The sequence below is a fragment of the Mus musculus genome, chromosome 4 (genome assembly GCF_000001635.26).
Source record: "Mus musculus strain C57BL/6J chromosome 4, GRCm38.p6 C57BL/6J".
In the NCBI taxonomy this organism is placed as follows: Eukaryota; Metazoa; Chordata; class Mammalia; order Rodentia; family Muridae; genus Mus; species Mus musculus.
This window is the reverse complement of record NC_000070.6, coordinates 109,338,722-109,359,802: the sequence shown is the minus strand read 5'-3', so window position 1 is coordinate 109,359,802 and position 21,081 is coordinate 109,338,722. Positions and strand designations below refer to the sequence as shown.

Below are 21,081 nucleotides of genomic sequence, written 5' to 3'. Positions count from 1 at the left end.
ATATAACTACATAGGAGTATAGCCTGATGTTCCATAGCACAGCAAGATAACTATGGTTCACAGCAATTAAACATTTCAAAGTAAGTGGCTAGGACTTTCAAAGTTACCAACACACACACAAATAATGCATGTCTGAGTGACAGTTTTGCAAATTACCCGTCTGATCAGTGCATTGTAGAAACAGGATGAAATGTCGTACTGCATCCCAAGATATACATATAATTAGTGTGTCAGTTAAAAATAAGAAAAACAACCCTCCCCACCCCCCTTTTTTGAGAATGGGCCTCATGTAGCCCAAGCTGGCTTGAGCTCAGATGCAACAAAGGATAGCTAGCCTTGACCTCTAAAGTCATGGAATTACAGGTATACCATCACAACTGGAAAACAATGCTTTAAAAGCATGAAACAAAGTAAAACAAATTCTTGTGTCAAATCATATCACTTATCAAAACCCCTCACAGCCCTTAAGAACCTACATTGTCTTGTGTGCCGACTCACGCCAGCGCTCAGTTTATCCCAGCCGCACGGAGGCACTGCTACTTCTCCCAAGCATCTCTGTCAAGGCTTTTTTTTTTTTTTTTTTTTTGCTACTGTTACAGTGTCAGTTTCTGACCAATATAACCAACACCTCCTGATCGATCCCACTCCCAATATTTAAATAAGACAGGGTTTCTCTGTGTAGCCCTGGCTATCCTGGACCTCACTCTGTAGACCAGGCTGGCCTCCAATTCAGGTTTCTACCTGCATCAGCCTCCTGAGTCCTGGGATTAAGAAGACACCACCCCTTCTCCCCAGGCTCCAGTATATTCTCTATAATAGCTTTTGTGAGAGAATCTACAGCTACAGAATTAATAGTTTTACTTTACTCAGGGAGTTGTACAATCATCATCTAAAGGCATTTTCATCAACCTCCCAAAGACACTCTTACTCATTTCAAGTCACCCCCCTTATTCCTGACCTCCCTTCTTTTACCTCCCATTCTCCTCTGTCCTAGGCGACCACCAACCTATTTCTCTCTTCTACAAATCTAATTTAGAAATTTTACATAAATGTAATCATACAGTTTTCTCCTAACTGGGTACTTTTGATTAGCATAATGCTTTTTTGATTAGCATATAACATTGGTGTATAATTATTTTAAACCACTTCACTGATGTATATAGCTTATACAACACACTTAAAATCTGTCCTTGCTGAACTGAGGATTGAATCTAGGGACTTATGCTTGGTAGGCAAGTCCTCCACCTCTGTTTTTGTAGAGGAGAAATTTTAATTGATTATGTATTAAAGACTAGGTTGATAAGATGGTTCAGTGGATAAAGATTCTCAGGACCTCCACAGAGGAAGGAGAGACCACCATAGGTGTACTGTGACATGCATACACCCCACATGCACATCCAAGAGACAGCCGCTATCACTCATCACACACAGGTAAGAAAACTAAAGCACAAATGGGCAAGTAAGAAACTATTCAGATCACTTCTCAGACTTTTGGTTTAGATTACTGGCTTGTTTTTACCAACTTAATATTTGATATATCCTCTAAGTATAATGTACTAAGTACATTTTAGACAGACAGACATATTCTTTTTGTAATTATGAGTGTGTGCATGCATGTGGGTATGTGCCTGCAGGTGAAGGTATCCATGGAGGATGGAGACACTGGAAACCCCTGGAGCTGGTATTACAGATAGTTGTACACCATCTCACGTGGTTGCTGAGAACTGAACTCAGGCCTGCAGGAAGAACATGCTCTTAACCACTGGGCCATACCTCCAACCCCTATTACATGAATTTCTGTACTAGGAAATGGAATAGAAGCTTCATCCATTTCTGTGCTCATGACCAGGTGGTAATCCAGAATCCGCAAAGACCAGTATATCTCCTCTCTACATCCCCTATGTATGCACATACCCACACTGTACCACATACAAAAACAAAACAAAACTCAGAGATTAAAGATAGTAAATCTGGGGGAAGGAGGCATGAGATGAGGAACTGTCAGAGGGTGGGATCAGGAGGGGGATAACGACTGGACTGTAAAAAAAGATTACAGAATAAAAAAAAAAATAGTAAAATTGTTACTCTCCCCATCCATCCAACTTCTTTTTCTACAACTCAAACGAGAATCTAGAATTTCACATTCTCTACTCATATCTAGTCTTCATAATCATAGATATGTTATCTTTTAATATAAATCCAAAGAAGGACAATATTATTTACCTAAAAGGGTCATATATGAAAGTGTCTAGGACATCGTTCTTATTTTTTAAAGCTGAGTAGAAAGGTTTAGATAGTATTATCATATATTTATTATCATTCACAAATAAATATAAAATAAAGCAAATGTTAATAAATGTTCACTGATAGAAAAGTTTCATTATTTCTCATGCTTTACTGTATCTTATATTTAATGATTTGCTGCATTTCATTAAGTGTGTCTGGATATGTGTGGTGTGTGTGTGTGTATGCATGCAGGGAAGGGGGCAACTTGTAAAAGTGAGGCCTGTCTTAACTATGTGGGTCCTCAGGCTTTGCCTAATAAGCCATTTTCTGGACCTGTATTTTACAAATTTCTTGGACCCATTTTATTTTCTACAATTAAAAAATGTCAAGTTTGACTTTCTTAAAAAAATCTATTTTGTTATTTTATGTGTACGGTGTGTTTTGTCTGCATATATGTTGTGTGTGCCGGTGCCCAGGGAAGCTAGAAGATGGCTTCAAGTCCCTGGAAGTGGAGTTCTAGCAGTTGTGAGCTGCCATGTGGGTTGCTGGGAACTGAACCTGGGTCCTCTGGAAGAGCAGCCAATGCTCTTAGCCACTAGGCCATTCCTCCTCCAGATTTGCCCCCTTTTAAAAATAAAAAGACCACATCTCTGGTTATTTTATTAATTTAAATGTTTTCCTAAAAAAAAAGACAAACTGATTTTTTTTAACTTAGGAACTATCAGTAACAGGATCAATGTTCATTTCCTGTAATACAATGAACTATTTCCAAAAACAATATTTTTAATGAGACTTGATTATAACACCAGAAAATAGGCTTCCATAAGAGGGAAGAGACTACACAAACCAATGCAATATATCTGCAGTCCTGCATTTTCTTATATAAGAGCAAATACTTCCATTCAGTTAACCTAATCCTACCACTTTTTCCTTTTTCTTTGCTGCAATGAAAACATACCTTGTAATTAATACAAAAGTGAGGCCTTAAGGAAAAGTTTCCTGACAAAATACCTCTAGAAAATAGTTAAATCTTTTTTTTTTTTTTCTGGTTTTTTTTTGAGACAGGGTTTCTCTGTGTAGCCCTGGCTGTCCTGGAACTCACTCTGTAGACCAGGCTGGCCTCAAACTCAGAAATCCGCCTGCCTCTGCCTCCCAAGTGCTGGGATTAAAGGAGTGCGTCACCATGCCCAGCGAAAATAGTTAAATCTTAATCAACATCCACATAAAAACTTGTGTTTCTCTCTGTTTATATTTCAGCATGAAGAAAGAAGCATCTATAAAAATTACAACACAACTCCAGGCAGGTGTGGCGGCTCATGCCTTCAATCCTAGCATGTCCAGGGGTGAGGAAAACTGAGTGTTTCTATGTCAGCAAAGTGTGATCTTGTCTCAAAAGCTAAAAACAAAACAAGAGATAGTGCAACAGTTGAGAGCACCCGCTGCTCTTTCAGACATAAGTTTAGTTCCCAGCACCCATATGGCGGTCGCTCACTACTGTTCAGAACTGGAAAAGTCCCAACGCATTCTTCATTAGCACCAGATATGCACATACATATGTTCAGGTAAACACTCAGAACATTTGAAAAAATTCTTTATAAAGAAAAGCTTAAAAATAAAACAATATTTAAAAATAAAACATTTCCAATACAAATCCACAGCCAAGAACCTTTGCTCTCAGTAAACAGATTTAAAATTAAGTCAAAATGAAAAGTGGCAACATATATGCTAATATGAATAAGAAAGAACTTTTACCACAAACTAACTCACTTTGTCATGCAACTTCTATATTATTATCTGTATCCAGATCCATTATTTTATTGTGGCACAAACTTGTTTCTCCTGGAACTAGATGAAGGCACCGATGCCTGTCTCCCTCCCCCTCCTGCAGTGGCCTCTGCCCCCAGTTCTCTCTAACTAGGGCAGTGCAGTTCTAGCACTTGCACAGGTGGTGAAGTCACTGAAGACTGCTGCGCGTGCACCCCGCTTCTGCTCTATGAACTGCAAAGGGAAGAGGGGGACACCAGTGCAGAGCAGCAGGGACAGAATGAACAAGAATGGTGTGACACAGTGCCAAAGTGTACTTTAGCGAACATCGAAGACACCTCATTCATAAATAAAGGATTATCTGAATTGGGAATCTTGGCTTCACTCATTAAGAATTTTTAAGAAAAATGTCCTGTTTTCTAGAAACTACTCAAAATGCGGAAACTGACAGATTCATCTTCACCTCTCCACATGTCATGAGAAGCTATGTAGAAATGAATTAAACACACAAAACTCTTAATACATATTAAATCTACTTACTAAGAGTCTAGTTACTAAGAGTCTAACTAATTCAACTCTGATGTACTACTGAAGAAGTTAACCTAACAAACCTATGGAATATTAGCAACATGGAAAGGTCTATTTCATTAAAAACACACCAGGGAGTGAAAATGCAAAGTCCACTGACATATGCCTGTAATTCCAGCACCTGGGAGGTGTAGGCAGGGCAATCTCAAGCCTGAGACAAGTCTGGGTTAAATAGCAAATTACAGCTATACTGGATTAAACAAACAAACAAATACCCGTAAGACAAGAAAACAAAACCCCACTGACTTATGAATAAGACTTGTTTCTCCAACCACAGGTATCCCTTTTCCTCAGGGAGTAAAAAGCCAAATAAATGAAATAAAATGAAAAAAAAAAAGGGTAATTACTCTGAGTTATTAACTCTTATTTTTCAAGTTTAAATTTTTTTAAAGATTTTTCTGTATATAAATGATTTACCTCTGTATATATGTGCACCACATGAGTGCCTGATGCCAACAGAGGCCAGAAGGCAGCATAGGATTTTGTGGCACTGGAGTTACAGATGGTTGTGAGCCACGATATGGGTGCTGGGAAATGAATGTAGGTCCTTTTTACTGACTCATTTCCTAGCCTGAGTTACTAACTTTTTCTTTTATTACATTTATTTATTCTGTGGATCTGGGTATGCACATGGCATGGCATGTGTAACAGAGGTCAGAGGACAACATGCAGGAGTCAACTAAGGATCTTTGTGGGTCTAGGAGAGTGAACTCAGCCTGACAGCAAGTAGCTTAACTGCTGAGCCATCTCACCATTCCAAGTCACATAAAAGTGGGACTTTATAAACACCTACTATTGTATTAGTCAGGGTTCTCTAGAGTCACAGAACTTATGGATAGTCTCTAGATAATAAAGGAATTTATTGATGACTTACAGTCGGCAGCTCAATTCCCAACAATCGTTCAGTCACAGCTGTGAATGGAAGTCCAAGGATCTAGCAGTTACTCAGTCTCACGCAGCAAGCAGGCGAAGGAGCAGGAGCAAGAGCAAGAGCTAGACTCCCTTCTTCCAATGTCCTTATATTGTCTCCAGCAAAAGGTGTAGCCCAGATTAAAGGTGTGTTCCTTAACTCGGAGATTCAATCTTCTGGAATCCATAGCCACTATGGCTCAAGATCTTCAAACCAAGATCCAGATAAGGATCTCCAAGCCTCCAGATAAGGGTCACTGGTGAGCCTTCCAATTCCGAATTGTAGTTCATTCCAAATATTGTCAAGTTGACAACCAGGAATAGCCACTACAATCCACCCCTTGTCAACTTGACACAAATAATATCTCATGTTCACATGAAACAATAACAAGGTTGTAAATACGCCTAACATGATATAACTATCCCTCGTACAATCGCAAACGCATTAGTAAATTTACAATGGGCATTCATATTACTTTATAATCCTCGTTTCTGCAACTGGTTACGTGGCCTTAATTGGTATTTATAACTACCTTCCTCTACTACCCATTCTGTATTTCCTTCACCTTCAGCCAGCACCTCAGCAGGTCTTGGCTCTTTTCCTGGAGGATTGACCCATACCTTCATTCCTGATGGGTCTGCGTCCTTTGTCATCCTGCTTGGATTAGGCTGTTGTAGTTTCCCATTGACTTTAATCACAGGACATGGTAGTACTAAGAGACGCCCTAAGGGATCTCCTGCACTCCAGACATAATCTTGCTTACCACCATTGTGAAGAGGTAATCCAATTTCCCCATGGTAATCTGGATCTATCACCCCTCCTAACACTGTTATTCCTTTTTTAGCCTGTTGGTTTAAGGGCATTAGAAGCCCAAAATGACCAGGGGGAAGTCTGAGCTTCCAGTTCAATGAAATGTTTGTTGTAGCTCCTGGTAGGAGCATTCCCCTCTCTGGAGCCAAAACTTCTAAGCCAGCAGAACCTAGAGTTATGGGGACAGGAAGCAAAAATTTTCCTAGAGGGTCACTAGGAGTGATAGTAAGTGGAACTATTCCGTTTTCCACCCCTTGATTCCTGGACCCATGAATCCTGGCTATGGGTGAAACTGTACCATATATTGAGCGCTGATTCAAAGCATATACTGCCTTCTGAAGAACTCTGCCCCAGCCTTCCAAGCTGTTACCACCTAATTGGCGCTGTAACTGCGTCTTCAAAAGGCCATTCCATCTTTCTATCAGCCCAGCTGCTTCAGGATGATGGGGAATGTGGTAAGACCAGTGAATTCCATGATCGTGAGCCCACTGTCGTACTTCTCTGGCTGTGAAATGAGTTCCTTGGTCAGAAGCAATACTGTGTGGAATACCATGACGATAGATGAGGCATTCTGTCAGTCCGTGAATGGTGGTTTTAGCAGAGGCATTACGTGCAGGAAAGGCAAATCCATAACCAGAATAAGTATCTACTCCAGTAAGAACAAAACGCTGTCCTTTCCACGAAGGAAGTGGTCCAATGTAGTCAACCTGCCACCAGGTTGCTGGCTGGTCACCTCGAGGAATGGTGCCATATCTGGGGCTCAGTGTTGGTTTCTGCTGTTGGCAGATCTGGCAATCAGCAGCAGCTGTAGCCAGGTCAGCCTTGGTGAGTGGAAGCCCATGTTGCTGAGCCCAAGCATAACCTCCATCTCGACCACCATGGCCACTTTGTTCATGTGCCCATTGAGCAATGACAGGGATGGCTGGGGAGAGAGGCTGATTGTCCACAGAACGGGTCATCTTATCCACTTGATTATTGAACTCCTCCTCAGCTGAAGTCACCTTTTGGTGAGCATTTACATGGGACACAAATATCTTCACATCCTTTGCCCATTTGGAGAGATCTATCCACATACTTCTTCCCCAGATGTCTTTCTCACCAATTTTCCAATTGTGATCTTTCCAAGTCCCTGACCATCCAGCCAATCCATTGGCTACAGCCCATGAGTCAGTGAATAATCGTACATCTGGCCACTTCTTCTTACAAACAAACTGTAATACCATGTGTACTGCCCGAAGTTCTGCCCACTGTGAAGATTTCCCTTCACCTGTGTCTTTCAAGGTTGTCCCAGAAAGGGGTTGTAATGCTGCAGCTGTCCACTTCTGGGTGGTGCCTGCATAACGTGCAGAGCCATCAGTAAACCAGGCTCTAGTCTTCTCCTCTTCGGTCAGTTGATCATAGGGAACACCCCATGAGGCTATAGGTGCATGCTTGGCAGCAGATGGCATTGTAACAGGAGTAGAAACCATAGGCATTTGAGCAACTTCTTCATGTAACTTGCTTGTGCCTTCAGGACCTGCTCTGGCCCGATCACGTATATACCACTTCCATTTGATAATAGACTGCTGCTGTGCACGTCCCACTTTATGACTTGCAGGGTCTGATAGTACCCAGCTCATGATGGGTAGTTCAGGTCGCATAGTGACTTGGTGTCCTATTGTCAGACGTTCAGTTTCCACTAAGGCCCAATAGCAGGCCAAGAGCTGTTTTTCAAAGGGAGAATAGTTGTCTGCAGATGATGGTAGAGCTTTGCTCCAAAATCCCAAAGGCCTTTTCTGTGATTCACCTACAGGGGCCTGCCAGAGGCTCCAAACAGCATCTCTATCAGCCACAGACACCTCAAGTACCATCGGATCTGCTGGGTCATATGGTCCAAGTGGTAGAGCAGCCTGCACAGCAGCCTGGACCTGTTGAAGGGCCTTCTCCTGTTCCAGGCCCCACACAAAGCTAGCAGCTTTCCGAGTCACTTGGTAAATAGGCCTAAGTAACACACCCAAGTGAGGGATGTGTTGTCTCCAGAATCCAAATAGACCCACTAAACGTTGTGCTTCTTTCTTGGTTGTAGGAGGGGCCAGGTGCAATAACTTATCTTTCACCTTAGAAGGAATATCTCTGCATGCCCCACACCACTGGACTCCTAAGAATTTCACTGAGGTAGATGGTCCTTGAATTTTGGTTGGATTTATTTCCCATCCTCTGATACGCATATGTGTTACCAATGAGTCCAAAGTGGTTGCTACTTCCTGCTCACTTGGTCCAATCAGCATAATGTCATCAATATAGTGCACCAATGTGATATTTTGTGGAAGATCCAAACGATCAAGATCCCTTCTAACTAAATTATGACACAGGGCAGGAGAGTTAATATATCCTTGAGGCAAAACTGTGAAGGTATACTGTTGGCCTTGCCAACTGAAAGCAAATTGCTTCTGGTGGTCCTTATGGACAGGTACTGAGAAGAAGGCATTTGCCAGATCAATAGCCGCATACCAGGTGCCAGGAGATGTGTTAATTTGCTCAAGTAACGAAACTACATCTGGTACAGCAGCTGCAATTGGAGTTACTACTTGATTTAGTTTTCGATAATCAACTGTCATTCTCCATGATCCATCTGTTTTCTGCACTGGCCAGATAGGAGAGTTAAATGGAGATGTGGTGGGAACCACCACCCCTGCATCTTTCAAGTCCTTGATAGTGGCAGTAATTTCTGCAATGCCTCCAGGAATACGATACTGTTTTTGATTCACTATTTTCTTTGGCAGAGGCAACTCTAAAGGCTTCCATTTGGCCTTTCCAACCATAATAGCCCTCACTCTACAGTTCAGGGAACCAATATGAGAATTCTGCCAATTTCTGAGTATATCTATCCCAATTATACATTCTGGAACTGGGGAAATCACCACAGGATGTGTCCGGGGACCTACTGGACCTACTGTGAGTCGGACATCAGTCAAAACTCCATTAATTACCTGCCCTCCATAAGCCCCTACTTTAACTGGAGGGCCACAATGTTTCTTGGGATCCCCTGGGATCAGTGTCAACTCAGAACCAGTATCCAGCAGACCCCGAAAAGTCTGATTATTTCCTTTTCCCCAGTGTACAGTTACCCTTGTAAAAGGCCGTAGGTCCCTCTGGGGAAGAACTGGAGAAAGGGTAACAGCAAAACCTTTGAGTGTCTTATCAAGATCCTTCCTCAGAGGAACCTGGCCACCCCTTCATTCAAGGGGTTCCGGATCTGCAAACTGTCTCAAGTCTGGAAATTGATTCACTGGCCGAGATTGCTGTTTACCACGATCTAATGTAGCCTTTCTTTCATTTGTTTGAGAATTTTTCTGCTTATACAGATCAAACAAATATGCAGTAGGCTTCCTATGTATTTCATTCCTGGAAACACCATGATTGATTAGCCAGTACCAAAGGTCCAAGCGAGTCATGCCATTATAAATTTCACCTCTCCTGTGCTGACCATTACTGGGTATGTTATTATAAACATTCTTTTGTCTACGCTGTCCATTATAATAACTAGGATCACCTTGTCTCCGGCGATTCAATGCTGCCACCTGGCCCTTGTTACCTCGGGATCCAACTAAACCCAGTGAATTTAATTCATCTAATTGAGCAGAAGCATCTCCAATGCTAAGATCTGGCACAAGGAAAAGGGAAAGAACAAAACCCTTCAAATGTGCTGGTGCCCCTCTCACCAATTTGCGTCTTATAGAGCTGGTGAAAGGCATATCTTCTGGACCTTCCCATTGTGGACAATTATGCTTTACACAATATATCCACTCTAGCATTGCAATTTCCCTAAGTCTTAAAATCCCTTCATCAACACTAAGCCACGGAATATCAGGCATCTCCAAGTCATTTCCAGTAGGCCATCTTTTGATAAACACCTCAGCCAACCATTCAAACAAACTTTTGACACCTTTTTTAACTATGCGAGCTTCCGTATTAAACCTAGAATCTCTACTCAGAGGACCCATGTCAATAAACTCAGCCTGCTCTAGTTTTATGTTCCTTCCACCCTTATCCCACACCCTTAAAATCCATTCCCACACATATTCACCAGGTTTCTGCTTGAATGAATTAGCAAACTCATTAAGCTCCTTAGTAGTGTAGCGAATTTCCTCATGGACTATACTTTCTACCTCCCCTCTAGGAGCCTGTTTTGCTTTGAGTCTGGTTACAGGTCTAGAAGAAACTATTGGTGGGCCGTGAGCAGACTCTGCAAAATTAATTTCCTCATGTGGGGAAGGCATTATTTCAAGAGGTGGGGCTGAGGGTACTACTTCCTCAGGTGGGGCAAACCCTTGAGAATCTGAGGATTCAAAATTCTCAGCTTCAACATGGTCTTCCCACACATCCCCGTCCCATGTTGTAGGATCCCATTCTTTGCCAATTAGAGCCCTTACTTTAACTGTCGACACACTCTGAGGCTGAGACTTGAATTTTCTCTGTAGTTCAGCCAACCTTACAATGAGAGTTTCTGTTTGATTTTCTGCAACTTGAGCTCTATTGCTACAAGAGAGAAGATTCTCCTCAAGGACACACTTAGCAACTTTTAGATCGTTTACTTGTGTCTGGAGCCTTTCGATTTTATCACACAACTCCTTCCTTTCATTCATCATTTTTTCCACAGATACTAAGAGCAGCCAGCCAGTAAAATCATTTTTCGATTTTTTCCCCATCTTGTAGAAAGCTTTGTGCACTGAATCACCTAATTCATTAAGAAAATCAAGGGCATTAGCTTCTTTAAGTTCGGAATATAGTTTCAACCATGGGTCTTCAAAATTCTCTGAGCTCCCAGGAGGGAGAGAATCTGGAGAGGTTTCAATATTTGAAAGTGCTGGTGGATCAACAAGCCAATTCCAGTATTTTAAAAGATTCATCCTTGTACTTCTGTTACTCTAGAACCACTCCTGGTACCAACTTCTGTATTAGTCAGGGTTCTCTAGAGTCACAGAACTTATGGATAGTCTCTAGATAATAAAGGAATTTATTGATGACTTACAGTCGGCAGCTCAATTCCCAACAATCGTTCAGTCACAGCTGTGAATGGAAGTCCAAGGATCTAGCAGTTACTCAGTCTCACGCAGCAAGCAGGCGAAGGAGCAGGAGCAAGAGCAAGAGCTAGACTCCCTTCTTCCAATGTCCTTATATTGTCTCCAGCAAAAGGTGTAGCCCAGATTAAAGGTGTGTTCCTTAACTCGGAGATTCAATCTTCTGGAATCCATAGCCACTATGGCTCAAGATCTTCAAACCAAGATCCAGATAAGGATCTCCAAGCCTCCAGATAAGGGTCACTGGTGAGCCTTCCAATTCCGAATTGTAGTTCATTCCAAATATTGTCAAGTTGACAACCAGGAATAGCCACTACACCTACTATGCTCTTAATCCTTCCTGCCAGTGGGTTCTGGGTGCATTCTGCCCTACTTTTAATTTCTTGTATAAGTTCAGTCTGTTTATTTTTAATTTGAACACTTTCCTTAAATATCTAACTCTGTATTTCCAAATACAATGGAAGACATACGTGATCCAAAGCAGAATTTCTAAGCTCAAGAAGCTCATACAAGGTGGAAGATGCACATGCACCTGTGTGCTTTCTTGTGCCATACAGGTCTGGAAAAGTCAGGGAAGGCTTCAGATGTCCAACTAGATCACTCTTTTTTTCTTTTTAAGATTTATTTATTATTATATGTAAGTACACTGTAGCTGTCTTCAGACACCCCAGAAAAGGGCATCAGATCCCATTACAGATAGTTGTGAGCCACCATGTGGTTGCTAGGATTTGAACTCAGGGCCTTCGGAAGAGTAGTAGGTGCTCTTAACCACTAAGCCATCGCTCCAGCTCATCACTCTCCATCTTATCCTTTAAGATAGGATCTCTCACTCAACTTGGAGTTAGGCTGGTGGCCAGCCTATCTCAGTGATCCTATCTCTACTTTCTACTACATTGGAGTTATAAGCATGTGCAGCAGTGCCTAGATTTTTATGTGGGAACTGGGGATTCTAGCTTGGGTCTTCATGCTTGCACAGCAAGCACTGTTACCCCCAAAACGTCTCAAATATATATTTGAGATGTCAGCAACTCAAAAGAAAAGTATTGACAGAAATAAGTCCAAACTTGAAGCTATTTATTTTCCAACAAGACCTGCTTTAGACTGACCAGCTTTCAAATGATAAACACTAAGATGACTAAACGGAAATGTACAACTGGCACTCAGGGGACAGAGATCTCACTGCAAGCGTCAGTACAGGGTGACTGGGAGCAGGGAGAAGAAAAGAGAGAAAGAGTTTCAAGATGAGAACTCACAGACCACACAAGAAACAAAAACTTAGAAAATCATCCATTTCATCTAGATTTTCAAGTTTTGTGGCAGGATCTGATATTTTTTTGCATTTCTTTAGTTTCTGTTGTTATGTCTCCATTTTCATTTCTGATTTTGTTAATTTGGATACTGTCTCTGTGCCCTCTGGTTAGTCTTGCTAAGGGTTTATCTATCTTGATGATTTTCTCAAAGAACCAGCTCCTGGTTTTGTTGATTTTTTTGTATAGTTCTCTTGTTTCTACTTGGTTGATTTCAGCCCCGAGTTTGATCATTTCCTGCAGGTCTACTCTTGGGTGTATTTGCTTCTTTTTGTTCTAGAGCTTTCAGATATTCTGTTAAGTTGCTAGTGTATGCTCTCTTCAGGTTCTTTATGGAAGCACTCAGAGCTATGAATTTTCCTCTCAGCACTGCTTTCATTGTGTTCCATTAAGTTGGGTTTATTGTGCCTTCATTTTCATTAAATTCTAAAAAGTCTTTAATTTCTTTCTTTATTTCTTCCCTGACTAAGTTATCAGTGAATAGATACTAGTTCAGCTTCCATGTGTATGTGGGCTCCCTAGGGATCCATCCCATCTGCTGACACCAAACCGAGACACTTGCTGATGCTAAGAAGTGCTTGCTGACAGAAGCCCCATATAGCTGCCCCCTGAGAGGCTCTGCCAGAGCCTGACCAATACAGATGTGGATGTACACAGCCAAACATTGGACTGAGCGCAGAGACCATAATAGGGAAGTTAAGGCAAGGACTGTAGGAGCTGAAGGAGTTTGCAACCTCATAGGAAGAACAACAATATCAACCAACCAGACGCCCCCCCCCCCCCCACCAAAGCTCCCAGGGACTAAACCACCAACCAAAGAGTGCATGGGAGGTACCCATAGCTCCAGCTGGATGTGTAGCAGAGGATTGCCTTATCTGGCATCACTGGGAGGGGAGGCCTTGGTCTTATGGAGGCTTGATGACCCAGAATAGGGGAATGCTAGGCCACGGAGGCAGGAGTGTGTGTGCAGATGGGGATCACCCTTACAGAGGTAGGGGGGAGGGAGGAGGGGATAGGAAGCTTATGGAAGGGAAACTGGGAAGGGGGATAACATTTGAAATGTAAATAAATAAAATAACCAATAAAAATGAAGAAAAAAAAGAAAATTAGTATTTTACTTTAAAGTAGAGAGCATATATAAATACAAAACCAAAAACTTGACTGGAGTGTAGCTCTGTGAGTGAGCATGTGCTTAATATGCACGAGGCCTCAATTTCAATCTTCAGCACCAAAACAAAAGCAAAAATAAGACCAACCAAAAAACTCCAGGTGGGGTTAGAAAGATAGCTTGGGAGTTAAGAGCACTCACTATTCTTGCAGAGGACCGAGGTTCATTTCCTTGTACCCACATGGTGGCTCATAACTGCCTGTAACTTGCTCCAGGGACCAGACACCACCACCACCACCACCACCACCACCACCACCACCCCCATCCCCTGCAGACACCAGGTGTGGCGCACACACATATGGTGCACATACATATGTGTAGGCAGGATACTCATATTAATGCTCTTGGTTTTAAAACCTTTTTTCTATGCTTGAGATATGAATCTGTATAATTATTTACTTTATTAGCTAGAGAAACAACACATTCAAAAGAGACAAGGTAGGATCCTCAATGATAGGCTAAACTTAATTTCTTATTAGCATCTCCATTAGAAAGTAGAGTCAGGAAGAAGTAGCGAAGTACACTTTCTTAGATGCTACCATTTAATAACAGCTCTAGTAAATGGTCTTTTTTCCAGAAAAGACAGAAATGCAGTACTGAGATCATGCTATGGTGGTGGACATTTGTAATCTCTAAACCTGGGAGGTGGAAGCAAGAGGATCAGGAGGCCTAGGTCACCCTCAACTACAGTGAGTTCAATGTTAGTCTGAGTTACATGAAACACTGTTTAAAAAAAGAAAAAGAAAAAAAGGACTGAAAATTGGAATTACAGATTTAACTATCAGTATTACTCCTACTCTGGACCTCATTACTGAACAGTAAATCAGAGCTACCTCAGTAGGTAATCAACTCCACTTCTTACCAATTTTGCTTTTTGTGCTTCAGAAAACAGGAAATGATCACAAAATGAGGTGTTTCGGATTGCATATATATATATCCAAATGATTGTTTGTTTGTATGTACGTAGATCATCATTCTTGGTCTAGCATCTCATTACCATTGATAATACATAGATGACTCTACTAATCCAGAAGTTTCATTAACCTCAGTGTTAATTTTCAGTGGATTTATTTTCAGCCAGCAGTTCTTGTTCTACACTAAGCAAGCTCCAAAATGTCTCAAGTACCCTATGCAAAAACCAGTTCAGAACTCATGTGCCAAACATACATTATGGATCTCAAAAAGCTTATTGTTACTTTACTAATACCATTAATCAAGATGTGCAAGTATATTCTGGAGAAATTTTAGCAATAAAATTTATATAATTATAAGAAACCAAATATTTGAGGATATTCAAGGAATAATATAAGTTCTAGCTCTCTCCTAAACTGGCTATTAAATCTCCATCCTGTTTGTTTTTCCCTATAAATGTACTCAAATAACAAAACACTGTCTATTACAAGAACCTGTATATTTCAGAATAGCAGTTGGTTAAATCTCAAAGTTGTCTATGATTATACCAGTGATTATATTGGGAAAAAAACCCCAACTTTCATAGATTTTTGTCCTCTGTTCCTAAGCTGTGTCCAGCAATAACTACTAAAATTAAGGTTTAGTGTTTGCATTTCTCAAGAAGCTTAAAATGACACAAAACTCCGGCAGCTTACCAGCCTACAGCTTCCTTCTCATTAGCTGAAAGAGAAATGCTGGTAATAAATCTCTTGACTTTCACACCACTTTTAGGAAAATTCCAATACATAAAACAAAGGCAGTCATCCAATCAGAGTCAACTCCAACCACACGTCTCTCTGGCTTCCTCAGTCCTTCAGTGAATCATCTTCCCCAGCCGACCGTGCTTCTCCTCTAGCAAACGGAAGGATGGGTCTAAGAAATCCCTGTCTCTGCCCATTCAACACCATTAGTACAAGCAGAAAGACCTGACACGTAAGTGACACATTAGGAAATGTCCACCCATGAGCTCTTGCTGGCAATGCTACCAGTGCCTGCACACCCAACACCCATACAGCACTCAGGAGCACAACCCAGTAACATGGCCACAGCAAACACTGCTGAATACTGTTTTTAATGTTTAAAACACTGCCACACTTATCAAATAAAAACAGGTTTTTTAATCTCCTCTATTTATAAAATAAAAATACTAATGCAACACAGCAAAAATGAATTAAATCTCTTTATGACAAAGTTTCCAATATTTTGGCTACAAAGCATTTCATAAGATGTTATTTTAAATCTCTATCATTTCCACCCTCCCAGTGACATGAGAAACCGTCTTTGAAAACAGTAGGTACCTCAGCTGACAAAAATCTTACATGCGTGAAAAAGCAATTTGGTTTTTGATGATCTATTTTAATTTTATTGGTGTAATAATATTTAAATCAAGTCATTCAAAGTTATCTTTAATGAATAATATGCAGATAAATATTCAAATATTTTCAAATTTAAGAATATGTGCTAAAAACACTGCTTTCTCATTGCAGTAATATATTTAAAGGCCAGAATTCAGAGCAACAACCATCATTTTTTAAAAAAGATTATGTTCAACAAATATTAGGTATTCCCTAGACCTAATATCATGCCCATCAACTAGTAAATACATTTAGCATGAAAATTCCTCCACGAGAATCAGAGCAGTACATTTTACAGCCCACTTACCTGAACCTCACTGGTCCTCTGCTTAACTGTGTCTTCCTTCTCTTTAAGGTCCTGCTCCACATTGTTCTTTTCCCTAGAAGACCAGCAAACAATGCAAGAGTATCTGAGAACATCAGCTACAGCTGGTATGGCTATCCATCCTCCTAATCCTGAATCGCTTTTTAAATACATGTTGAAACATTCAATTTTTAAATGAAGGGCAGAATTTTCTACCCTCTTTAAATTATTTATGGAATAGAAATCAATATAAGCTCTGTTTGTAAAGAAAAAATTGCTTCCTCACTAAAATGTGGTGAAAGGGGGGATAGATTAAAAAAGGAAGAAGCAAAAATTAATCAATGGAACACTCGGGTTTCACTGATCTCACTGTTGCTATGGTGATACCATCCAATGAAAACTGGGAGTGAAGAAAAGGAGGAGTTGCATCAGCTCTGTAAGTTTAACCCTTAACTATCACTGTCCTATTAAATAAGAATGGCTGATAGAAACAGTGAACAATATTAAGAAAACGAGCAATTTGTGTGTTAATTTTCCTTAAATATCAGTGTACATCAATTTTAGAGTGCAACAATATAGAAAAATGTAAAAGATTGTTAATATACAGGTAGCACATTCTATGAAATACCACATTTACTCCAAAAGGGTCCTTTGGGGACTACCTATGAAACCCAATATGTCAGTATACAAAATTGTGTACATAATGTTTAAAAAGAGTCCAAAGAAGTGTGACGTCTTTCCCTGAACTCAAACACACAAGGCTCTCCTTTGAAATAGCATTCCAATGTCCTATGTTCTTTAATAAAGCTGGAGCCATACGAATGAATCTAAAAAATCCCTTTAAGATTTAAATTACAAAATAAAGCTATTTCTTTTCCTAGAACAAATTTAACTTCCCATGTTTACTAAATAAAACCATTAACATGTACTGCTCTTTTATTTTCTACAAAATGAGAGGCAAAAAAAAAAAAAATCCACAGAATTCTTCAGCAATACATAGAAGTAGGGAGAAGAAGGCAATATGGAGAAGGGAAGAAAGCATTTAAGAAGCCTTCTAGCCTAGTATGACAGTTTCATCTTACAGGGTCAGTACTATGTTTTAAATAACTAACATAATTCAGATCTAACAGAACCCAAATGTAAGCTCGGATTCCATTTATCTGTATAGAAGTGAGAAAATGATATTAAATATGTAAGGAAGAAACTGCATGCCTTATTTGTATATCTCATCTTGTTAAGTGAGACTCTGAAGTACACCACCAAGTCAGCTGCTCTGGATCTGTATGTACAATGATCTCAAGATTTGTATGGAGGAGAAAGGCACTCAAGTACAGCTATTTGCACACTGTTACTTTTAAATACCTGAAATGGCCAAGGAACTCAATGACCGTTTGTCGGGATGGGTTGCAATGTGTGTCACGATGACAATGACGTGGAGATTTTAAACAGTTCCTTTACCATTCAAATCATTGTTCCAGCCTTCCTTTCAACCCCAACCCCAACCCTTATCAAATTACATGAAAAGGAAAAACAGAAAATCACAAGGGGAAAAAAACATCTGAAAATACAACAAAAATCCTGCTAGCTCAATCTTGGAAATTTCTTTTCATCCTTATGTGAGCAGATGATTGTTTTCCGTTCTGCTGCAGTATGCCAAAGATAAGTCACATGGAAATCTAACACCCTCCAAATCCTCTCCCCAGCTCCATGCCCCCAAATCCTCAGAGACATTCCACACAAGGTCAATACCACTTCAGCTCCATTGTAGACAGTAGATAGCAAAGGTAAAAAACATTATAATGTATCAGAAAGCATTGCTGCAGACACGAATGTGCATCATTTAAATTCTTTCTGTTGTTCTTTTAACTCTTATTCCTGTCTGCTCAAGCTCTCTGTTCTGCTGTTAGCTCCTGTTACTCACTGTGCCTGTTCAGAAGACAGAATGTGCACACAGGAGAACAGAGCTGTAAGAAGGCAGTGAGCTGACTTAAAGTAATACAGACAGAAGAATGGCAGAGCAAAGGGAGCTCACTTGGAGAAAAAGAGATGTCTAAGGTTTGGGGCTCTTAGTAGCAAGCAGTCTATGCTTGAGTAAATAGAAGATGCTTGAAGAGTACAAGCTGCTGCTTATAATTTATGGTATTTGGGGAGAAACAATAGAAATATCTCTAAACATATGTTGAAGATCATTCTCCACTAAATAAAATATGAGAACCTTTAGAAATCATTTCTTAGCTCAGAAATCAATAAAACTTAACTCCTAAATTTATGTTTTGTTAACCTAAGGAAAATTCTGGTCCCTTTAACAAAACTAAGTACCATAACATAATACTGGCCAATGTATAAAAATTAATTTAGATTATTATATCAGAAACACCAAATTGCTAATTGGTTATCTTTAAACAGCTCTTAACCTCTAACTACACTCTTGTTTTCAGGTAATTAAAAACATTTAAACATACATTTAGATACATGAAATTTTGATTGCCAGTATTTCTTACATTTTCCTTTCTTTAAAAAATATTTTTCTAAAGGTAATATATAAATAACCAATACAAAACATTAAAAAATGTATGCATATTTCTATATAGATTTTTATGCATGTGTATATATGTGTTCCTATGTATATGAGCAGGAGGACATGTGTGTGGGCCCAATGAGATGTCTGGGGGCTTCCTTGATCACTCTCTACCATATATGTGTGTGTGTGTGTGTGTGTACACACACACACACACACACACACACACACACACACACATATATGAATGAAGCCGGTCTCTCTCTAATATCTCTCTCTCTCTCTCTCTCTCTCTCTCTCTCTCTCTCTCTCTCTCTATCTATCTATCTATAGCCGGTCTCTCACTTGTACCTCTAATATCTCTCTCTCTCTCTCTCTCTCTCTCTCTCTCTCTCTCTCTCTCTATCTATCTATCTATCTATCTATAGCTGGTCTCTCACTTGTACCTAGATAGAGCTTGCAGATTTGGCTAGTCTACCCAGCAGTTTGCTCAGGAGATACTCTGTCTCTGCCTCCCTACTGAGATTACAGATAGACCATCAAACTTTACAATGATGCTGGCTATCAAGCCTCACCCATATACACGTGCTTGACACGAATATTACCGATCAGCTATCTCCTCAACCCCCAAAACATCCTGTTTAACATACTTTAAAAACTACTCAAGGCTCTGACCACAATTAAAAGTGATATACTTAGCTTCTCAAGCAACCTTCAATATATTATATGGATAATAAAGAAGTAGTTTCCAAAAAAGGGGAGAGAAATTGTCTTAATCACCTTTTATTTAGATTACCTCTCTGCCCTATTCATGTACACACGCTTGTACACCCTGAGAAATGCACAGTACCAATGCTACAGGAAAGGAAGGGATAGAACTCCCTGGCATTTGAAAGGCTGACTGTTTTGATTCTCTGTCCCTTATATTGGACCCATCAAGGAAAGCGAGGCTCAAGGCTAGGCTTTCAGAGGCACGTGGTGGACAACTGAAGAAATTAAGCATGAGGTAGTCAAATACAAGGGCAGTAGGGGCAAGAAAACCCGAGTCCACAATTTACTTCTATTTTTTCCAGGCCCAGATTATCGGGAGGATAGAGGGAACCATCTGTCTTGACTTTGATACAGTGCCAACAGCATCACAGAGAGGATTAAATCACTTTCCATATCCTTCCAGATATATTGTTGTCATTTTTATGAACTCAGCATCCATCGTTTTCTAAAACTAAAAAAACCATTAAAAACTAGAAAGCTTGTAAAAAAACTCACAATGCTTTATGTTTTTTCAGTCTTGATATTTCTTGTAAAACTCCTTTAGGTGCCGTCTAAACTTAAAATGTTAATACTAAGAAACTTAACTACTGATTTCTATTACAAGTAAAGGGAAGCATTCTATCCTCATTCAATAATCTTCAGTGAGCTGCCTGAGACTTAGAGAAAAGAAAAGAACAAGATTCTAATCCAGCCTGCTACAAAAGTGTCTTTATGACAGAGGCCACATCTTATTCTTCATATTTGAATGCTAATATCTTCACTATCTTGAGTTAGGATGACAAAATACACATGATGGAAGGTACAGGCTTTGAGTCTAAGTATCAGTCATCCTTAATGATGATGGCATACTTTTTGAACCTGTAAAAAGGACATAGAGTTACAAGGCAAGGTTAGAAAACCATCTAAGGGCTGGCACTGGAGCTCACTGGTACACAGCTTGTGACACAATGCATGAGGCAGGTGCAGATCCCATTGAAGGAGGCAGGAAGGAAGACAAATTTTAACTACTGAAAAGACAAGCTGTCAAGGAAGGATTCTGTACCTGCCAGGCACGGAAGACACATACTTGTAAACACAGCACTCTGAAGGCAGAAGCAGGCAGATCTCTATGCATTCCAAGCAAGTTCCAGGCCAGCAAGAGCTACTAAGTTAGATCTGTCTTTAAAACAAACAACAACAAAAAATCCTATACCTGACAAAACTGGCCTTAAACTATCCCCACATAAACAAAAACTAGTATGGCTGTCCTATAAGAAATGCTAACAAGAGTCCTTCAACGAAAGCATGATAGACAATAAGCTCAAAGTCATATGATAACATAAAGGTTTCTAGTAAAGGGAAATAAATGA

The 21,081-nt window shown here is 40.1% G+C and overlaps 1 protein-coding gene and 1 long non-coding RNA gene across 8 annotated transcripts in view; both read right to left on the bottom strand.

Moving 5' to 3' along the window:
- Positions 1–21,081, bottom strand: part of Eps15 (epidermal growth factor receptor pathway substrate 15) — a 107,643-nt gene that overhangs the window by 28,015 nt on the left and 58,547 nt on the right. For 6 of the 7 annotated variants that reach the window (XM_017319956.2, XM_006502738.2, XM_006502740.3 and 3 more), the window contains one exon: positions 16,447–16,519. In XM_017319956.2, coding sequence (XP_017175445.1) covers positions 16,447–16,519 — 73 coding nt within the window. Of the gene's footprint in view, positions 1–16,446; positions 16,748–21,081 lie in introns of those variants that run through there. The other variant, NM_001159964.1, reaches the window with a different exon arrangement.
- On the bottom strand, positions 566–16,440 carry Gm52702. Its single transcript, XR_003955255.1, has 2 exons — positions 11,678–16,440; positions 566–5,367 (listed from the first exon to the last, which is right to left on the bottom strand). It is a non-coding gene; the product is annotated as a predicted gene, 52702 (long non-coding RNA).